Raw genomic sequence first — 20,978 nt, forward strand, 5'->3', positions numbered from 1 at the left:
GTATAAAATAAATAACCGTAAAATACTAGGTACCAACTCAGTACCAATACACGAAAAATACTTAGTATAAATAGTAGAAAAATACACGGAAAATTTATTGAAAATTAATGAGGAAAATCAAGTAAATACAAAGTAAATATACTCAGTATAAATGTCGACTCACGCGCACTAATGATAAGTATTTGGGACATTTCATACAAAATCTACTATGTATTTTATATGGGCATACTAGTTTCGTACTATATACTCAGTATATACTGAGTTTGTACATAGTAGATAGCCGGCCGGGAACTACCAATGCGTTCTACTTGCAAAATTGCTACGCATCATGCCTAAAATCAGTGATAGATGCGGTACAGAAGAACTTTCCCGATTCGTATCTGAAAACTAAAATTTACCGTTGCCAAAAAGCGGATGAAGCTGAAAATTTTGTGTTTTGTTGTGTTAAATTTAATTAATAATTTTGTGATTATTTTATTCGAAGGTGGTGGAAAAAGGAAGTTTAAAGGTAACAATAATTATGTCTAATGGGAGAAATCTGAGGTCAAAAGGTAAAAGTCTTTAGAAATACCAAATCAAAAAGAGTCGCACTATTTTTTTTTATATTTCTGTACTTTTTGCGGAATCCCTTTGAAGGCATGATCAATGATAGAGTGGAGAAATTGAACGGAAACCAATGTCCAATCTGCTTGGAAGAATTTGAGCTTAAGTACAGCATAGTCACAAATTGCTCTCATATATTTTGCTCTACGTGCCTCGATGAATACCTAAAGCAAGATAGAAAGCAATATCTCCTGACATTTCTGTATAATGATTTACACCTCAACATTCAGAGTTGCAAGAAGAACACTCACAGATGTCCAATTTGTAGGAGTATCTTAAACAAATTACTCTTCATAAATTTAAGTTTTTATTCCTACAAAAAGAACTAGAAACTTTTTGAGCGCCAAGGAAAAAGTGTGGTTAGGGTGTGGCAAAGTGAGGTTAACTTGAGTGACGTAAGAGATGTTTTTGAGAAAATTTCCTCAATTTTGGAGATTTACCCGTGGTATCAGTATGTCAGCAAGTGCAAGAGCTAAAGAAGCTGTCGAGGAGCTGAAGCAGAAGAATCCCTATTACGAGAAGTATGCCGAAAAAATTGCAAAGCTGCAAAAAACATCTCCGGAGGAGTTTCTTTCCCGTGTTGACACTTTGGAGAAGGGAAAAAAGCCCCAGAAAAGCCATAAGGATGATCCATCTAGGAATTATAGTGAATTGCTAAGGCCAAAGGAATCCCTCGAGTGTCCAGATCAAAAGGCTGAGATTCCAAACAAGAAACTGGAAGATATTATGAAAACTGAGCTGCTCGAGGGCAAAACTGTTGATGAGATTCGTGCCATTTGGCTGGAGTATCACAAGACAAAAGATGTGATTGCAGCGGTAATTCCCACTGAACAATATAAACTGCAGCAGAATAGGGCTAAAGCTCATCCTGTTTTTGTCCTTCCTATCCCGAGGAGTGAGGGATTTGAATTCATCATGCTCCAATTTGCCGCCAATTCTGTGCACTTCACCCCGCTCCTATGCTATCAGGTGCACAAGGAAAATGCTCCAGAATGTCTCAATATTGTCCACTACACTGAATATCAGGACAAGGGAATTGTTCTAATGAGAGGAGAATACGACAGTCAGGTGCTAAATGCACAGGAGGCACAGTGCCTGGCCAATCAGCTTCAACTCTACTATGGACAGTATTCCCAGTCCAAACTTCAGCTTCTCCAGACCTTCACGAATACCCCGGAGAGCTTCAAGCACATGGATGTCATTGCTGAACTTGAGAACCTCAAGATAACCACATAATTGTTCTCCACAAAATATCTGTTCTTATTTTTTTTTAGAATAAAAATTCCTGTGAAATATTTTCTCTGGTGTTTCCCCAACTAAAGTCTTCCATTGCTGATCTCCACGAAATACCACTGCAATCCAGCACTTCCTCTGTGACTTCACCTTCCGGGTTCTGAAATGAAGTTAATTTTGAAGTCTGCTTTGTGGTTTTCCGTCCTGTGATCTCATTCAAAATCTGAGTACTCAAGTCCAAGTCCGTCATGTTCGAATCCTCTTCCAGTAAATTATTGAGCCAGGAAGTGTCTGAAACATCGGTCGTGATTGTTTCTTGAATTCCAGTGGAATTCATAGAGATTTCAATCACAGAAGCTTCCTCACATTCAGCCAGCAGCTTGTCTAAATTCTCAAAGAGACTCACACTCTTCTTCCCGCAATCAGATACTAATTCACGATACTGAAGAGATTTTCTTGGGGTATCATCTTCAGCTTGACATTCTCGATTCGGATTTTCAGGAGAAACTGATGTAGGAATATGCATTTGGGGATTTGTAACTTGTTCAATTTGTTCTTCTCTGCCTTTCTCGTCTTTCCCCTCAATATTGTCCAGAGTCTTCCAGTACAGGGAATTCTTAAAAGAGCCCGGAAGAGATACTGAATATCCTGGTCGCTTTGTTGGCTGAAGGAATGCACGATCTTCTGAATATTTTCTCACTTTCCCTCTCTGAGCCATAAAATAAGCTAGAAGGAGCCAAAAAGTAAAAGAATTTAATCCCCAGATAGATCCTCTTTTCAGGAAAATTCCTTATCTTACCCATTTCCTAGTCTCGTGCATTTTCTGGCCCACAATGAAAGAAGCAAATTCAAAATTACTTCCTTAGGTGGCGTTGCAAAAGCTGCTCTGAAAGCTCATTTTTCGAAAAATAACGGTTAGATATTGCCTAGATTCATTCGTATTTCTTCATTTCAATCGTCAATCCTCGAGAAGATCGCCAAGAAGAGTCAATTTGCAAAATTGATGGAAAAACAAACAATAAAATTATTTATTTGCCTCAAAATTGCATTAGTAGATTGTTTAACGCGTATGGAGATAGAGATACAGTAGAGATTAATCTTGTTTTTACCTCCAACTTGAGAAAGATGTTTGTGCTCTAGCTGCAAATTATACAGCAAAATGCATTTCTAATTACATACATTCACATTTGTCTGTGACATCCTCAGGAATAGTTACCGTGATCAACTCTTTCGTCTCCTTTGGGACTCTGGGTACCCATGGAAACAACAATTTTTTTAGACTACCTAGAATCGATAAAAATCCGATTCTTGTGGATGATTACAAACTATAAGGATGTCCAAATGTAGGATATTTTTTGCAGGATCAAAATTAACTCCTGAGCTAAGATATTCTTGGTCAAAAATCGTGAATTTTCGATTTTCTGCTTCCCTGGAAATATTGTGACTTTTTTGATATTTCTAGACTCGAATAAGGAAAAACCTCTCGGGGTCAATAAGTATGATAACTAACAATTACAGATTACATAAATTCGAAAAACAATTTTTTCTTAAATTTTCAAAAAACTTGTTCAAACATCAGTCTTTAACCTCGAAGAAATTTTCCCTCCCAAACCAATCAGCAGATTGAACACACCGGCGGCCACTGGGTCTGATCTCGACTAAAAAACCATAGAAAATTCTAAATTCTAAACATTTTAAACTACTCCCAAAAAACACAGAGAATAATTTTTATTTTGGTAGCAGGAAAATATGAAAAAAAAATTGCACTAATTTTCGCAATTTTCGTTTTTATGAAAAATATTATGCATTGTTATTGTAATTTCTAGTGTCAAGAAATTTGTGCTTAAAAAATTTGAGAATATAAAATAATAATCATTCGTCAATGCCAATCAATGCGGTTTTTTGAAAACTCGTCACTTTTGAGCTTAAATATTTAGTACACACATAGCAAATAGTTGAAAATTTGCAAAAAATATCCTAGATTCCTACAACCTTCTACTTTGAGATTCCGTACAAACATTAGAAAGAAATTATTTTAGGTGGTCAGGAAAAATTATTTTCTCTAGGATAATGTGTGGTATTTCGGGACCCTTTTTAGCCCTTTCAAATTTCAAACAGCCTAATAACTTCTCAAATTATTTTTTTCTTTGTTGATACAAATATTTATGTTACTTATTCTATCCAGAATAAGATTCTTACCGCAAAATGTTGAAAAATGCATAATTTTTTATTAAAAATAGCAAAAAATGTAAATATAAGTAAGAATGGTGTATTTCGTGACAATTGGGTATTTCGGGACAGGGACAAAACGCTATTAAGAAAATAAATATCACTGAGTCTGACTATTTACCTTTAGAAGGTCTACACTTCACTCTTTCATAAAAATTGTGTTTAAATTTCACTTGTAAAGTGGCTTAAATCGAAAAAAAACTCAGCACTGTTTCTGTTGACATCTGCAAAATTGACGACACTGAAGGCTTTGTAAAAAGTGGAATGTGATACTCACAATTCACGCGTATTTCACACTTTAAATTAAATAAAATTTAAGAAGTTTTATGTTTATCTAATACGTAAAGAGCTTAAAATTTCATATACAGTAGACTCTCGCTCAATCGGCTCTTTCTCAATCGGGCAACAAATTTTGTTGACAATTTTCACGTTTAATTATGAAGCTAATTCGATCAAGTTCGGTGCAGTTCTTCCTATTTTATCGTGATTCTTTATAATTGAGCCCTTTTTGTGGAATTTACAAAGGCTTTGACGCTCAATTCTATCGCTAAACCGGATGACATTTTGCCCCATATTCCCGATTGAGAGAGAGTCTACTGTACACACGGCTCTTCGTTATCCGGCACTTCGTTATCCGGGTGACAGCTGCCAAACACTGGCCGTTGATGTATTCAAAATTATTTTTACAAAACATGAATTTTCTCCAGTGTGAATTATTAAAGTATTATTATCATTGTATCGCAGTTTTCAATACATAATTGTGATAAAAAATGAAACATAAGTACACCATGAAGAAAATTCTCATGTTCTTTGTCAGACAAAAAATAAATTCACGCAGCACAAAATATAAAAACCGTTGATCATTCAAAAAACCTAAATGTCATTTGTCCTCCAGTCAGCCGGATAACGAAGAGCCGTGTGTCGAACTTAAAAATAATAAGAAAACAAATATTTAGAGGATTTTTGATGTGTCCAGAAATACCCATATTATGTCCCGAAAAACACCTTGTCCAGAAATATCACACGTTACCCTATGGGTCACGGACACGGATGACCTAATCGTCCTTAAAGTTTAACCCATTCGCATCTTCGCTCTAGGTGGTTTTGAATAATTTATTTAAATTCTATCTAATTCTAATTCTATCAAAGAATTTAAATTCAGTGATCATTAAAGCGTATGTTTAACAGCCGCTCCCCGCTCCACCATAATAAATTTTTTTTATAATGTTAATCTCTAATGGTTTCGCCATACAGTTTAAGAAAATTTCATGAAGTCAACATTGATCCCTTTCTTTCTCAAAAGTTTTGTATAGGCTGTATAGGTCTATCTCACTCTCTTAAATGTCTCTCTCTCGTAAATGTCTTTAAAAAAATCAAAGGTTCTTTCTAAGCGAATCTATACTTCCTCAAATGTTTGAAAAATACGCTCTCTTTATAGATTTTTGTTGACCTTGAAATATCTTAGAAGGAATAATTCAAGTACATTGTTACATATGCGGATAGGTGGATATCTAGAGAACATCCGAAATAAAAAAGTAATTTAAAAAATCTACGCATTTCAGAAATATGGGGCACTCAATGGGTCAAGTGGTAGAGCACTCGCTCTATGATGCAAGTGTCCCGGGTTCGAATCCCCTTTAGGTCACCAGGAATTTTTCTGGCGTTAAAGGTGTTCGGATTGCATCCAGTGAGCTTCACTGCACTTGATTCCACGGGCATGGGACTGACAACCTCATCCCGTACAAGAAAAATTAATAATGCATGTCTAGAAAGAAATCCCCTTGCGGGAAGGCCTTGTTCCTTCATGGAATGTTGTGCCAGCATTATTATTATTTATCTCACTCTCTCGCACTCTTCTTCTTCTTTTGAACATCACCAAATTAAATTTAATTCAATCCTATTTTGAGTCCGGAAAAGTGGGATAGACTAATGCAAGTCTATGAAAGAACATGATGCGAAATTTTGATTTTGTGAAATTTTACTGATCTAGAAGATGTGCCGGAAATCATAAGGAACTAATTCCTATGAACATCCCTCCTTGGAAATTACAAGTGGTCAACTCACTTTTTTGCGATTTTGAGATTCTAATGCACTTAGAAAGACAATTTAATAAATTTTCAGATGATATAAGTCATTACATTTCGTCATTAGAAAAGTTTTTCAAAATTTTAATCTTTTTGATTACTTGCATAATTTTGTTTGAAGTAAAGGGGCACAAAATATATTCATCATCGTTCAAATTTTTGTGAAACACCGGGACTAACTCAAGCAAGATCCCTTGTCATTCTAATTTCAGCAAAATTTGCACATCTTTTAGAACGACAAGGATCTAACTCATTAAAAAAAACATAATTTGAAATGTAAGAATATAAAAGTTTCGATGTTTATATTAGTGCTCATACAAATAGAAAAGAAATAAATTGTTTTTGTTCAGTCATTAAATTGAGATACTGATTTACACAAAATTGAATCTTTCATGCTGTCTCCTGAAAAATGGCCGAAAATTAGTTGGCCCCTTGTAATTTCCAAGGAGCGACATATTCTATTCCCAGTATTTCTTGTATTAAGGGTACAAAAAAGTTCTCGCTGTTCACCGATAGATGATGCTGTCACGTACTGGTATTTGTAACCAACGTCGATTCTTTATCAATAGATTGTAATTGGTAGTAGGGGAGAACGGGGAGGTTTGGGACAGGGGTAGTATGGGACAAGGCGATTTTTTCATTAATTATTGAAATAAATGGGATTTAACAACTACTCAATCGTAGGCAACAATAAGATGTATCTTGACTAAAAGAATAGATATCGTCAGTTCTATTGCTAAATTCTATGAACATTTTTTTAAAAATTGATAAAAATTTTTGACGTCTCAGTTTTCCTCTTTGTATGTTATATCAGCGATATATAATCAAAACTTTTTTATCTCATTTGGTAGCAGTGTAATCTGGGAACATATTTTTATAAAAGTTTCAGAGATTATACGCTCTTGTTTTTCTACATAAAGTTTTTAAATACCAAAACTACACACGGGGGATGTTTGGGACACCTGAAAGGGGATGAATGGGACTTTGATTTTCGACAAGATTGTAGGTGATGTGCAATTGTTTATTGTCAAAATGAAGAGTAATGCCCAGTTTCTACTGAAAATCTCTCTCTTGTGCAAACTTTACCAGTGGAGCAGATTTCTCTAACTACAGGGATATATAATCTTCATGGTGAAAAATGTTGTTGACTTATCTGAAGGTACTTCGATATTCCGAGATTCTTTACACTTTTTTATCATGCATGACAGTAAAAATTATTTTTGGAAAGTTCAAAATGTGATCTAAATTCTTATATTTTATAACATTGTGACTTTGCCATCAACTGGTCAAATATTTGATTCAAAAATGTTTTAAGTTTTTCACAAGTCTCCAAATATCGACAGAGAAAATATTTGTTTTTTCTTAAATATACCGGGATTGTCCCTGATCTTGCAAAGGTTCTGGGAAATTAAGTCATAATAAAATATTAAAATAATGGAATAAAGTAATACACGAGGTAATACAACTGCCTAATCACTAAGGTCATTGTCACTGACATTGTTGCGTGTGTGATAGGTAAATTGTAAATTATGAATCTTGCAAAAGAGTTTTATCAAATAAATTTTCTTGGCTTTTCTCTTTCAGTACAAATATCTTGAGGTAAAAGCCATTATTCGGAGAGTACATAAAATACTCCATGTAATTTCGGACACTTTTAGGGTAAAATTGGACACTACTGTAAATAAACTGATTAAAATTATGAAATTTTCTTCAAATATTGTGACAAATTATTTTAACCTCTTTTATCTTTTCATTTAATGGATTTACTTTCTTAATAAAAAAAAATTGACATTAAATTTTTTTTAAATTTGAATATGATTTTGAATAATTAAAATTTTTACTCGACTGTAAGCGAAGCTGGTATTTCTGTAATTTAATTCTATTTCAATTTTTTCCCAATATTCTTACCTTATAAATTAGAGAAAATAAGCCATACAATATACGACTAAACAGCATTAGAGGTCTAACGTTTGTATGCTGTTTCACGAAAAACATCTATTATATTATTAGTTGATTTTTACATCATACTCACAATTATTATTTTTATTTATTTATTTCGATGTACCGGGCTTTTATTGCCATTTTGTACATTGTTCGGTTTACAAATGTATTATTCAGTTAACAATGTTTCGTGAAAAATGTCCATTCAGACGCTTCAATTATTTGTACCGGGCGGGACTCGAACTCACAACTGTGACAGTCGAACCGAGGGTCACACCGCCCAAGAGCCGCACGCTCTTACCAATTGCACCACGGACCCCTTACTCACAATTATTATTTTCAAATGGACTACCATTTTGACAAACTTCGCTAAGTTTTCTACTTTCGTTTCATTCTATTCAATGTTCTACACTACAGGAAGTTCCGCTTTGAAAGGATTTTTTTTGTAACCGAATAAAAGCACGCGAATTAACTCCAATGACACAGTAAAATTACACATCTGCAGGAGATATCTTTGGGATAAATTATGGAAACGCCGCGATGTAGGGGGAGATGGGGCTTCTTTGATCTGTGGCGCTACATTGCTATACGATTTTTTCGCAATGGCAACTGGGTTTTAATTTACCTTGATGTAATTTGGATAGCCAAATTAATTGTGGATCTAAATAAAATTATTGTAAGGACCAGCATCATTTAGAAATAGGCGAAAAAGTTGTATAACAATCTAGCCTCACAGCTCAAAATAGCCCCATCTCCCCCTATGCAAGAAATTTCCGGCGTCAATTTTTCAGCCTATTTTCAGCGCCAACGATCCATAAAAAATGTATTTTAAATTTATGGCATAAAAAATTGCATACATTTAGGGACATTTCAAAAATTATTTTATAAATGAGCTATCAATAGTAAGCAATTCATATCAAATTCTTTCAGCCCGTTTTCTCTCAAGCTGGAACTCCCTGTATTTGGCTAGAAGATTTTTTACACAATATGTCTAATTGATATTAAAAAAAAATTGAAACTTAATATTTGGTTTTTGCTCGGAAATTTCCGCAATTTTATACTCAGTCAGTGAACACCAAATGCCATGCTGAACAAAAAATACTAAGTTATAAATCGTTATAAATCAGTTAAAGACTTCTGATTTTTGGAATTTGCTGTTCCCTGAATACGCTTTTGAGTAAACCTAACGAGCACAAAGGGACGACGTTACTCTGACTGACTTATTTTTATACGTTTGGTAGGTAGTTATTGCTCTACAAGTAATTAAAATTAGGGCACGACATGAAGTCAAGTACTTAATTAAGTGTTGTACTTAATGAATGTGTTAGCCGGGAAGTTTACACGGAGTCCCGTCCCAATATTATGCACATTTTCGAGACCGAAAAAAACTGCGCGAAATGGTATTAATGCACCTAGAAAATTTGCATACGCGCAGGAGATTTCTTTCTAATAAGTTACAGAAGCGCCGTAATGTATGCAAAACTTTTATAGCGCCAAGTTTTCGCCCTATTATCAGCGCCAATGGTTCATAAGAAGTGCATTTAAATTTAACCACGTCAAAATATTTGCAATTTGCATACATAGGGGTATTTTAAACATTATTTCCAAATTTGTGTCCCAATAACAAGCAAATCATAATTCCGAAGTGCATAATTCCGAACTGCATAATTCCGAACTGCATAATTCCGGGACCTCGTATGTACAGACTTAGGGTTCTTCGGTACAAAGAATATAGTGTTTGGACAAGTGTTTTAAAACTGTATAAAAACAGTTGAATAATTTTCAAAGTACAGTTGCGGGTTGCGTTGCGGTTGTGATAGTTGAAAGTTATTAGTTATCAAAATCCGTGCTATACTACAGTAGACTCTCTCTCAATCGGGAATATGGGGCAAAATGTCATCCGGTTTAGCGATAGAATTGAGCGGCAAAGCCTTTGTAAATTCCACAAAAAGCGTTCAATTATAAAGGATCACGATAAAATAGGAAGAACTACAGCGAAATTGAGCGAATTAGCTTCATAATTAAACATGAAAATTGTCAACAACATTTTTCGCCCGATTGAAAAAGAGCCGATTGAGTGAGAGTCTACTGTAGTATAAATGTCCAAAATTCCAAATTTTGCATGAACCCCATGAACCTTACGGTAAGTTATCTTAAATTCTATGTTCTTAGGCTGAAACCGATCTTACGAGATTTCCAAATTCGGGCCCTGCGTTTGGCTCCCTTGCCTTCATTATGAAGATCAATGTGAATTTGTGATCTTGGAAATTTTCTCACCTAGACCTCTTTTGGGGGCAATTTAGGTATTTACTTCCCTTTATGCAGTAAAATTTCTCGTTATTTTTTTTTAATGATACCCAGAGAGAAAACATTCAATAACTGATATGATAACACTAATGACACCCAAATGAACAGTCATAAAGCGGCATGAATTGCGTGGGGGACTTGCTTGTGTGATTCCGTGAATGAAAGATAAAGGTGATATGCCTAGCATTTGATCCACCAGTTAATTGTTGCAAAAATAGCAAATTAAACACTGATATTCCACGAAGATGTTTCTCTTCAGATATGTTATCGAAATCACCAACTGATAAAATATTATTAATGTATTTTCATGACGAAATCACACAGTATTCCTTATTGAAAGGATTGGAAATGCACGTTTTTCACCAATTGATCAAATTTCTATCAAAGTAAATATTTTTCCACTAGAACATTTAACTGTTTCTTTTTACTAATTGCTGAAGAAAAGTGAAAAGTTTTATCATAATCGAAGAGGTTGAGGGGGTGCCTCGTGGAAAAATTTCGCTTTTCTGGGTTTTGGTAAAAACTGGCCTAACTGGATGTTTTTGGAAAGAAAAGAGAGCATGATAAAGAAAATAACATGATAGTTATGGTGTAACAACACTAATAAAGCAAATTGATATGTGATAAGCGAGGGCAAATTAAAATATTATTTAAATTTTGTGGGTGGCAAAGAAAAATACACAGAGATATCAGGGAGTATTGTTCCAATTTTTGTGTGTGAGCCAAAAGACGCCAATGTCTTCTTGGAGAGCACATATAAGAAGCCTAGGTTCTCAGCTCGTGACTTCAGTTGGTGTTTTGTGGAATAAGAATGCTATAGTGTCTCGACCAGGAAATGTGGATTATCGGTGATTAGAATGCCATTAAATGTGCAATTTTCTTTTTATAATATTGTGCCCGTATTTGTAGTTCTATTTTGTGGTTGTCTCCTACCTTCTGTGCTGGGACAACAAAGCTACAACAATAACCCTGTGAATGTGGGAACATCTCCCATAGTTGTGTCATCGCCCAACTATGCGAATTATTATTCTCCTGGGTCTCGCTGCTCCTGGCCAATTACCACTTTCTCAGACTATCGTATCAGACTCACATGCACAGTAGTTCAGGTTCCAAATCAAAATAACGGCTGCCCATTGGACTACATTTCTGTATCACGCACGGGTAGAGCAGATCATGCCGATGGATATAGATATTGCGGAACTGGTACTTTTGAAGAGTTCTCTGACTACAACCAGATGAACATTGCACTATTCTCCCAGCTCAATTCCCCTGGAGGTAGATTCTACTGTACTGTAAGGGCTTTCTTTGAACCATGCAACTGTGGACGCAGAAAGAGTGTAAGTTGACTCAAAGGCAATGCTCCAAAATCCCAAATCAGAAAACCATCTCGATCTTTAGTTGATTTATTCAAAAACAGAATAATTTTACATCAAAAGATTCTAAGTGATTAGAGTGAACATAGCTGAGAGTAGTGGGATTCTGTGAGTTAATTTCTGTCTTTCGTAGACTCGCATTGTTGGAGGGCAGAATGCAGCCGTTAATGAATTCCCAATGATGGTAGCTATATATGATCTCAATACAAGAACCATCATATGTGGTGCAACGCTCAGTGAGTTTTATTTTCTTCTTCTTGTGCAACTTTTTATCCAATGAAATCGTCATATATTTTTTCTAACACTTTAGTCTCCGAGCAACGTGCCGTTACTGCTCAACATTGCCTTGCCAATCAGACTCCAGGCTCTATTGTTCTTGTTGTTGGTGAACATGATATTAGTGTTGGATCAGATACTCCTTACACAGCTGTCTACAATGTAGAATCTTTCGTTTGCTACACCGACTGCAACCTTAACACTAATAATCAAAATGACATCGCTCTGATCAAGACAACAACTCCGATCCAGATGAATCCCGGAGTAGGAATCGCTTGTCTACCATTCAAATACAACACTAACACGGTAAGCCAGTTTTCCGGCTATACAGTTGAGGCAGCCGGTTGGGGTACCACGGAATTTAGCGGTCCGCGACCCAATATTCTACAAAAGGTTCAGCTGAATGTTATCTCCCAACCTCAATGCCAGTCAGTTTTGGGCAGTGCAATTAATAATAATCACATCTGCACTTTCACTACGAATAAGGACACTTGCCAGTACGATTCTGGCGGTGGCCTCTGGTGGACTGGACCAGATAATGGACGTCTCTATGTTATTGGGATTAACAGCTTCGGAGTTGCATGTGCAGATAATAGGACACCATCAGTTGCCACCCGAGTAACTCAATATCTCAACTGGATTATGGTAAACTCCCCAGAATCTAGATACTGCAGCGTTTAAAACTCTTACATATATTGAAAAAAATATATATTTTTGTTATTCCCTAATTACTGGGAGACACTGCTACTGATGTTTTTCTTATCATCGGGAAAGAAAATAATCTTGTACATGAAATATATTTTTTGGTACTTATAGATTTCTCTGAAAGTCTATCTTGAAGTCTACCACAAGCCCCTCATTTCCTAAAATCCAGAGGTTAAACGAGTTAAACTCACAAACATAACAGGAAAATTTTTAATTGACTTTTTCTTAAGGTAATTTTGTTAGTTGGGGTTGGGTCCTTTATTAAGAAGAGAACTGTGTCTCGGATTAAGCCTTCTTAGATTAAGCAGAAATGGTGTATATTGTACGAAATAATGGTAGGTCAGGTATTGTACATGGCTAAACTGTTTTTCTAAACAACAATCACCGAATTAAATATAGACGGATAATCCATGAACTGTATTAACTGTATTGATAGCACACGCAGTTCTGGAAAAACATTGAAAACTTCTCTACCGTAACTTAAACTCGTGAATAGAAGAACTGTGCCAAATTTCGGACATGTTTCATACGAGTCCCAAAATCCTAAGTTCGAAATACAATATCTAATACAAATTGAATTTTTGTTACATAACTTCTTTTACAAGAGTTTTGGAACCTACACAATTTATTAAACACATTTGTTTTCTTTATATATTTAAAATTGAGTATTGCTTTGTGCGCTATATCGGACAACAAGTCTTCCAAAGCTCTTTGCCGTTCTAACTCTTTCAAAGATTTTTCTGCTCATAGAAGTGGCACTCTTTTCTTTTTTTTTTGAGATTGCACAACTCCAAGAAATTAAAAAAAAAAAAAAACTAAAAAATTATTGAATTTTGAGAAATAAGGGAAATGACCGATATTTTCAGCCGTCCGAAATTTGAAACAGGTATTTTCCTATCAGGTAAGTAATTTGCATTTTTTATTTCCAAAAGAATATTTTTTGGAATTACACTCAGTCCCGGGATTATGTACATTTTCGGGTCCGAAAAAACGCAAGAAATGGCATTACGTATCAAAAAAATTGCATACCTGCAGGAGGTTTCTTTTAAATAAATCGACCCATTGATAAACTTAGTCAAACTTGAAAAATGTCAGCAAACTTTTTTCAAATTTAACTGCCGCCCGAATTAAAAAGTAGCCCGATCTTAAAAGAGCCGAATTAGCGAGAGTCTACTGTAATTCAATATAGTCATTCGAGGAGAGTTGGAACAGTGGGAGAGATGGACCACTTCGCCTCCTGCCTATACCCTATGTACGATCTCCACCTCATTTGGTCTATTTGTGCCCCTCAACATTCTAATGAAAACCCTCAATTTACAGCTTTCTACCTTTAAAATTGTACGACAAAATTGAAATTGAATTTTTTGGATGCCTGAAAAATGGCCAAAAATTTTTATTTCGCCATAAGAATACGTGTATTTGGAGGTTGAGGAGATATGGAACTTAATAGTTTTGGCAACACTTCCGGTGTGAATTTTGGTCAATGTTCTTCAAAAATTTTTTCAAGTAAATCTTAGAAATTATTTTCCCTAAATTTCTGGTAAGACTGACTTGATACACTCAGCGAAATTGCCATCGAAGTATATGAGCCTCATATTCCACAAAATAAATCATTTATACTGAAAAAAAATAAAATAAACTCCAATAAATTCAATGAAATAGTGTTCATGTTTAAAATCACTTCCTTCCTATTCTAAATTAATAAAATAAACTATAAATATTTTGCTAAAATTAGGGGTGTTCCATCTCACCTACCCTTTTTTTGAGTGCCTCAAAATGCAACTCTTTTTTAAATCCTATTTTTCGAAGTGACTATTTTCATCTAGGCATTTCTAATATTGATATCTTTTTTAGAGTCTTCAAATGATAAACCAGTGTGATTCTTTTTTGTCTCGCATTCAAAACGTATCCGCAATATGAATATAAAAAATGTGTTCCATCTCTTCTCGAATGACTATATTTGCGAGAAAAAAAGTGAGAAAAAATCCCAGCCCATCTGTCATTTCAAAAAAAAAAAAACAAACGACGCGGCGTACAATATTTATTCAATAAAATTTATAAATTAATAGCTTTTAGGGATAGGGATAACAGTTGAATTGACTAAAATTTAGTCAAATAAAGACGCTTGTTATCACTAGACTAGAGTAAATGAAATTGATATAATGCATTTTTGAAAATTGTCGTAACTTCTAAGATTTCCATACATTGGATGTTACGGCTTTATAAACGATAGAAGTTACGATAAAAACGTATTGTGTTTCATCGGACATATATCTCTATATCTCAGCTTTTAAATCATTTTATAAAGATTTTCTCGAGTTAACTTACAGTTTATTAGTGCCACTTTTATTATTTTGACTCAAAAGTATCGCATTCGGGGCTCATTTTTAAGAAAAATAATATTGAACTAAAAATTTCGTCTCCTGAAAAGTTGTCAAAAGGAAGTTACGACAAATGCTGATTTAACTGACGAACTTTACGTCTTTACCCCTTGAGAAAAACTTTGAGAACCTTTGAGAACCACTGCAAGGTAAAAGTAGATAGGGTAAGTGTGCCAAATTTCGGCCAACTTCTAATTTCGGCCACTTTGAGTGTAATTTCGGCCATGCAAATAAATTAATTAAAATTATGTATGTAATCTTCGAATATTCAATGAATTCATTTTGCTTTCAAATATTTATTCATTTTAGGATGTATTAATACAAAGACAGTTAAATTTTAGGTATAATTTGCATTTAAATTGCGTTGTAAAAACTCAGTGTGGAAAGAGTCTTACAAAAAATGTGACAGATCGATTATGTCTCTAGCAGTGTTGTGATTTGTGGTGAAGTGCAGAAGGTTTTCCTTCGGTGTTTTTCGTGAAAATTGATTAGTTTTCATAAACATCTTTTGCTTTCCTAAATTTCTTATTCATTTTATGTTTTCTTTTTCAATTTCTGAATTCTACAATGTCCAGAGAAAAAACCATCGCTTCTATGAAAAAGATGATGGGGAAAAGGCATTGGAAGGTTCAGGAAGTGCAAATTGCTACGGGAATCTGCGCGTAAATTTGAGATGCTACTCTTCAGGTGTTTAGGACAAATTACACGGAAGATCTCAGGGCTTGTTAGTCATATAAACGTATTAAATTAAATATTAAACTCGTTCCGTTTGACGTTTTGAAATTTTCTATCCGTTGCGTCACAAAATGTGGTCAGAAAAAAGGTGGCCGAAATTTCACACAAAGTGGCCGAAATACTACCCAAAGCAATGTCCATATTTTTATTAATTTTTCAATATTTTAGAAAGTGATTTAAAGAAAACAAAAATGATAAACTAGTCTTGAAGGTTCCACACGACCCTTCCGAAAAGGAAGTAACAAAAAATATCAATATGAATTAAAAATATTGCATTTTAAACTTAGGACTTCGGTGCTTACATGCAACTATGCCGAAATTTGGCACACTTACCCTATGATTTATTTGGTAAATCGGCTATAAGCGATTTCCACCACAGATGGCATAGAGTTTAGAAATTCGGTGTTTAGAAATGGTGAATAATCCCACCTCTCTACCGTCTCTACCAAAAAAATAATCACCACACCACTTCTCCATTCCATTGCGTTTCAGATTTTCGTGACGTTTGGTCGTGTTAGCCAAAAAAAAGGATAATAATACCATAAACCTCGTGACTCGTGATTCGTGACTCTGTGATTGGAAAAATCGTCTTTAAAAGATGGCAAAACGTATAAAATTGGACTTAATCGAAAAAGCGGAATCTGAAAATAAGTATCCCGTATTTTCTACGACGCTCTTTGACCTTCCTGTGCAGGATATCGTATGTACTCATATTGCAAAAGGGACAGATAATCCTAACCGGCTTATGTAGGTGAGATTCTTAACGTGAGCTAACTCGGAGTGCATGCAAATTCGATTTAGAGCTGAAATTGTGAGTCGCCATTCAGTTATCTTGAATCAAATTCGTGAAATTATACAAATTTTGTATTTAAACCAAAATATCAAGGATTTGAATGAACTGGCACAAAAGTGATATATGGGTGAAATGTAGACCAGAATGTACTCTATAATTTTCCTATAGAACATGATCTCATCGATTACTCAGAAGCCAAGATAATCGACATTGTTTGTTTCTGAACTGGTTTTTTCGACCAGAGCGCCCCATGTGTTCATTTGGTGAACTTCAACTATATCAAAGAATTGTTGTATTTTGTGAGACTTTCCATTTAAACCCCTATTTTAAGTGTCTTGGTGGAGTAGAGGCAGTCAAATTGGCATCTGAGTGATTTCAAAGCGTTATTATGGGAAAAATCAATTTTTTCACACTTAAACGACAAAATCGGACAGATCGCATTATCTGATCGAAAAATGATGTATGGACGAAATATAGAGACAAATATCCTCTACAATTATGTCGAAGTAATCATCAAAATCGGTGAAGCACGTGTCGAAATAATTGAGGTTATGTGATATTGAAATTGGTTTTTCGACTGTGGCGCCCCTGGTGTTGGTCCCACGAAGTTCAAATATTTTAGAAAGTTGTAGCATTTGGTGAGATCTTTCGTTTAAGCCCTCATTCATCAAAATCGGTCACATAGAACCGGAGATATGATTTTTTGAATTTCGTGAACTTTGACCCTTCATATCTCCGGTTCTGTTTTAACCACAGCGCACTTACGCACCATTTTGGAAACGTCCTAGACTGGACTACAGCATACTAAAATTTCATTAACTTGCACAATGCCGTTTTTGAGAAAAGTGACTTTGAATTTCGATGAATTTTGACGCTATCACAGCGCCACCTGTGGTGACTTTTTGAACTTCCATCTGAAAGTGCTAATCGAGACGAAACCAAAAAGGTAAAATTTAGGCCGCTATGTTAAATAGAACTGGAGATAGAGGCCGGTCAATGTTCGAACTTTGACCCCTTATAGCTCGGGTCAGGGGTTTTAGATCGACTTAAGGTTTTTTTTGTTTGATAGGTATAATCAACGGCTACAACATACTAAAATTTCAGCCCGATGCACAATGGAATTTTTGAGTTATTTAACTTATAAGATTTAAAAATTTTCTTTTTAATAATAGCGCCCCTAGCGGTGGTTTTATGAACTTGTGATGTTAGAAGGGGAAGTGGCATTTCATGAGAGCTTTCCAAAAAGCCCTCACTTTTTAAATTCTGACAATTAGAACCGGAGTTATGGCCATTTTAAGAAAAATTTTTTGGACCCTTATAGCTCGGGTCAGGGGGGTCGGGGGACCTTAAGTTTGGTATTGATCGAAAACTCTAAGGTCCAGCTATAACATACTAAAATTTGAGTCCGCTGAATGCCATAGGGGCGGAGCTATTGAGAAAACAAAAAAAGGGGGGTCTTCAAAATGGCGGAAGGAGGGGTGGGGGGTGGGGGGTCAATGCACCAAGTTGCAATTTTCACACGATATATAACCTTTGCCGAAAACCGCAAGTCGATATCTTTTTTAGTTTAGGAGCTATTAAGCTCCAAAGAGCGGCCGGCCGGCCGGCCGGGAACGTAAAATAGCCACATATATATTCGTGATCAGGAAGTGGCGAAACACATTTTGGCCAAGTTTGAGGTCGATCGGACGACATGAAATTTTGTTAGGATTATAGTAGGTGAGATTGTTAAGAATCTCACCTAATATTTGAGTCTGGAGGATATCTTCAACTTTAGAGAATGCTCCCCGGATTATCGAAAACTAGGAAATGAGATACTTGCAAATCTTCGGGTTATTGAAGTGAAAGACGATAAGTATTATACATTGCTTGAACGTTGCCAAAGTGTACAAAAGCTTGAGTTAAAAAATCTGAAGTTAATCACAAGTGCAATGCTTTGTCGTCTTGTACGGAGCAATCCTCATCTTAAAGATATAACTATTAAATCATGCAAGACAATTATTTTTATGCCACTATATGTAATTGCTGTAGAATGCACCAAATTGACCAGGTTGTCCCTAAAAGATATGTCTTGCAATTACCGGATCCTGGATACTCTTGCTAAGCACAATACTAAACTCGTGAAACTGGAGATTATTTACAATAAGAAGTATATTTCACGAGAGTGTCTTGAAAACTTCTTTTCGAAGCAGCCAAACTTGGAATGGATCAACATTGAAAGATTAACAACGTACAATAAGTTACCGATAGCACCAGTCCTGGCTGTAATTAAAGACTTGCCAAAATTTGAAGTACTTGAATATTAGGGGTTGCCCGTGGGTAGATGATCAGTCTGTAATGTAAGTAGGATTTATGGAAACGTCGACATCTCAAAGAATAAATTTAAAGCCCAGTACTTTTGCAGGAATATTGCTAAGAACTGCCCTAAAATAGAAAGAATCATACTGTGTGTTCCGGATGAGGAAGACTTGCAAATATATGACTCGGATTCATATTTTTCTGACAGTTCGGATGATTTTAGCGACGCAAAATTACACAAAAACACCGTGAAATACTTGAAGAGCAAGAATATATTTGGATAATTATTTCTTTGAAAAATAATTTATGATTTGTAACGTTGTAATGGTTGCAATGCTATAAAAATAAATTTACTATGAAATACACAAATTAATTTTAATTCTTTAGTTTAGTGATCAAATCATTTAAGGGAAGTGTACCACGGATCGGAATGTTAAGAGACATGCTCCATATTTAGTTGAATATATGAGTTCCAAAACACTATTTGGTAATTTTTTACACGCCAATTGATATATTAGTGATCCATTTAATAATTTTCGTGTATTGACACTTTTTCTAATTACGGAGATTAATAATATATAGGTGTAATTGTAAGGATGCAATGTGTTCCGCGGATCGGAAGGGACTTAATCAGGTGTTCCACGGATCGGAAGGGGTGAGCCACGGATCGGCAGATGTCTTTGATGAGGATTCTCCTGCTTTCTTGGCATCTAAATCACTACAAGGCTTCTGAAGCTTCTTTGTCATCCTTACACTGTGCACTGTGTATTCACATGATACAACTTCTAAAATTGTTAAATTTAATGAAACTTTCACTGGTAAATTGTTCTATCACAACAAAAACATCTAATAATGGCTGTGAAGATGACAGCTGAGCGAGTTGAGTGCAATTTTCCACGAAAAAAATGTGGCGATTCGAGGAACAGATGAAAGAAAACGTAACTTGTTCGCAAAAAATAATTTATTTTCAATATTCCTTGCCGAAATAATTAAAAAGGTATATTGATAGTGAAATTAGAGTCACTGAATATTCATTTTTTAATTAACACAGATTTGTAAATCATTTTAATCAAACCTAATTCCTCATATTCTTGCAGACAAATTCTCGCGTGAAATATTAAGAAAGTGATAAATGGCGGATTTTTTGCTAAGACTCTGATATATATAGTGATTCAATAAATTAGGTAAATAATAGTAATTTTGTTTGAAACTCGACGACAAAATTGGTTCTGTAGATTAAATATGAACTAACGTGATGCATCTTGCTAAAGAAAAATACTAAAATACAGTGAATAATTTTCAAAAGTACATTTTATTTTGGGGTGCCGATACGCGGGACAACCTTCCGATCCGAGGAACACTGACGATCGTTGGTACATTTACCTTATATCAAAAAATTTCTTTTTGAATATTACATAAATAATGTTCAAATAAAAAATTTTGAGAATTAAACATTGAGAACAGTTTCAAAGCTTTTTCAGAGAAAACTACCAAGTGTCAGTACTTCTTCAGTAAATTTGTTTTTTTTTAATTATGACGTGACAAATATTTACAATATTTTTTTTATATTCCTTATTCGAATCCCTTCTTAAACAAACTTTAAAGCCTCTTTATTTTAGAACATATTGAATATAGAAATGTTTAATTTGATAAATTTGGCACAAACTTCCCAGTTATGTTGAGGAGATCGGGGCAGAATTAGCCACGTACAGTAGATTCTCGCTCAATCGCTTCTTTTTTAATCGGACAAAAAAATTTTGTCCACAATTTGTTCAAATTCACTTTACAGTAGAGTTCCGCTATACCATCGCCTCGGCCATCGCTGCTACAGTCCACAATTTATCGACCGTTGATTTCAAAACACTGATTTTAAGTTAGGTTATGTTTTTTTTTAGTACGCGATACATGCAATGTTGTCATAAATTATTTTAATATTTTTGGCAAACTTTATTGAGTAGTTGTGATAATTGTGATCCATAATGAAGAAAGCGAGGACAAGTACAGTGCCCGCTCTCTAATC

At 34.9% G+C, this 20,978-nt stretch overlaps 3 protein-coding genes across 3 annotated transcripts; 2 read left to right on the forward strand and 1 right to left on the reverse strand.

Moving 5' to 3' along the window:
- Positions 1-375: 375 nt before the first annotated feature.
- On the forward strand, positions 376-1,901 carry LOC129798363 (ATP synthase mitochondrial F1 complex assembly factor 1). Its single transcript, XM_055841482.1, has 2 exons — positions 376-551; positions 637-1,901. The coding sequence occupies exon 2, from the start codon at positions 1,006-1,008 to the stop codon at positions 1,837-1,839; it is 834 nt and encodes a 277-aa protein (XP_055697457.1). The 5' UTR covers positions 376-551; positions 637-1,005; the 3' UTR covers positions 1,840-1,901.
- LOC129798366 (uncharacterized) lies at positions 1,840-2,789 on the reverse strand. Its single transcript, XM_055841484.1, has 2 exons — positions 2,636-2,789; positions 1,840-2,562 (listed from the first exon to the last, which is right to left on the reverse strand). The coding sequence occupies exons 1-2, from the start codon at positions 2,637-2,639 to the stop codon at positions 1,874-1,876; spliced, it is 693 nt and encodes a 230-aa protein (XP_055697459.1). The 5' UTR covers positions 2,640-2,789; the 3' UTR covers positions 1,840-1,873.
- A 7,929-nt stretch (positions 2,790-10,718) lies between these two features.
- LOC129798362 (venom serine protease-like) lies at positions 10,719-12,861 on the forward strand. The gene is made up of 4 exons (XM_055841481.1): positions 10,719-11,245; positions 11,307-11,734; positions 11,904-12,006; positions 12,081-12,861. Exons 1-4 carry the CDS (start codon positions 11,233-11,235, stop codon positions 12,725-12,727), a joined length of 1,191 nt encoding a protein of 396 aa, XP_055697456.1. The 5' UTR covers positions 10,719-11,232; the 3' UTR covers positions 12,728-12,861.
- The last annotated feature ends 8,117 nt before the right edge of the window (positions 12,862-20,978 follow it).

The sequence above is a fragment of the Phlebotomus papatasi genome, chromosome 1 (assembly GCF_024763615.1).
Source record: "Phlebotomus papatasi isolate M1 chromosome 1, Ppap_2.1, whole genome shotgun sequence".
Taxonomy (NCBI): domain Eukaryota; kingdom Metazoa; phylum Arthropoda; class Insecta; order Diptera; family Psychodidae; genus Phlebotomus; species Phlebotomus papatasi.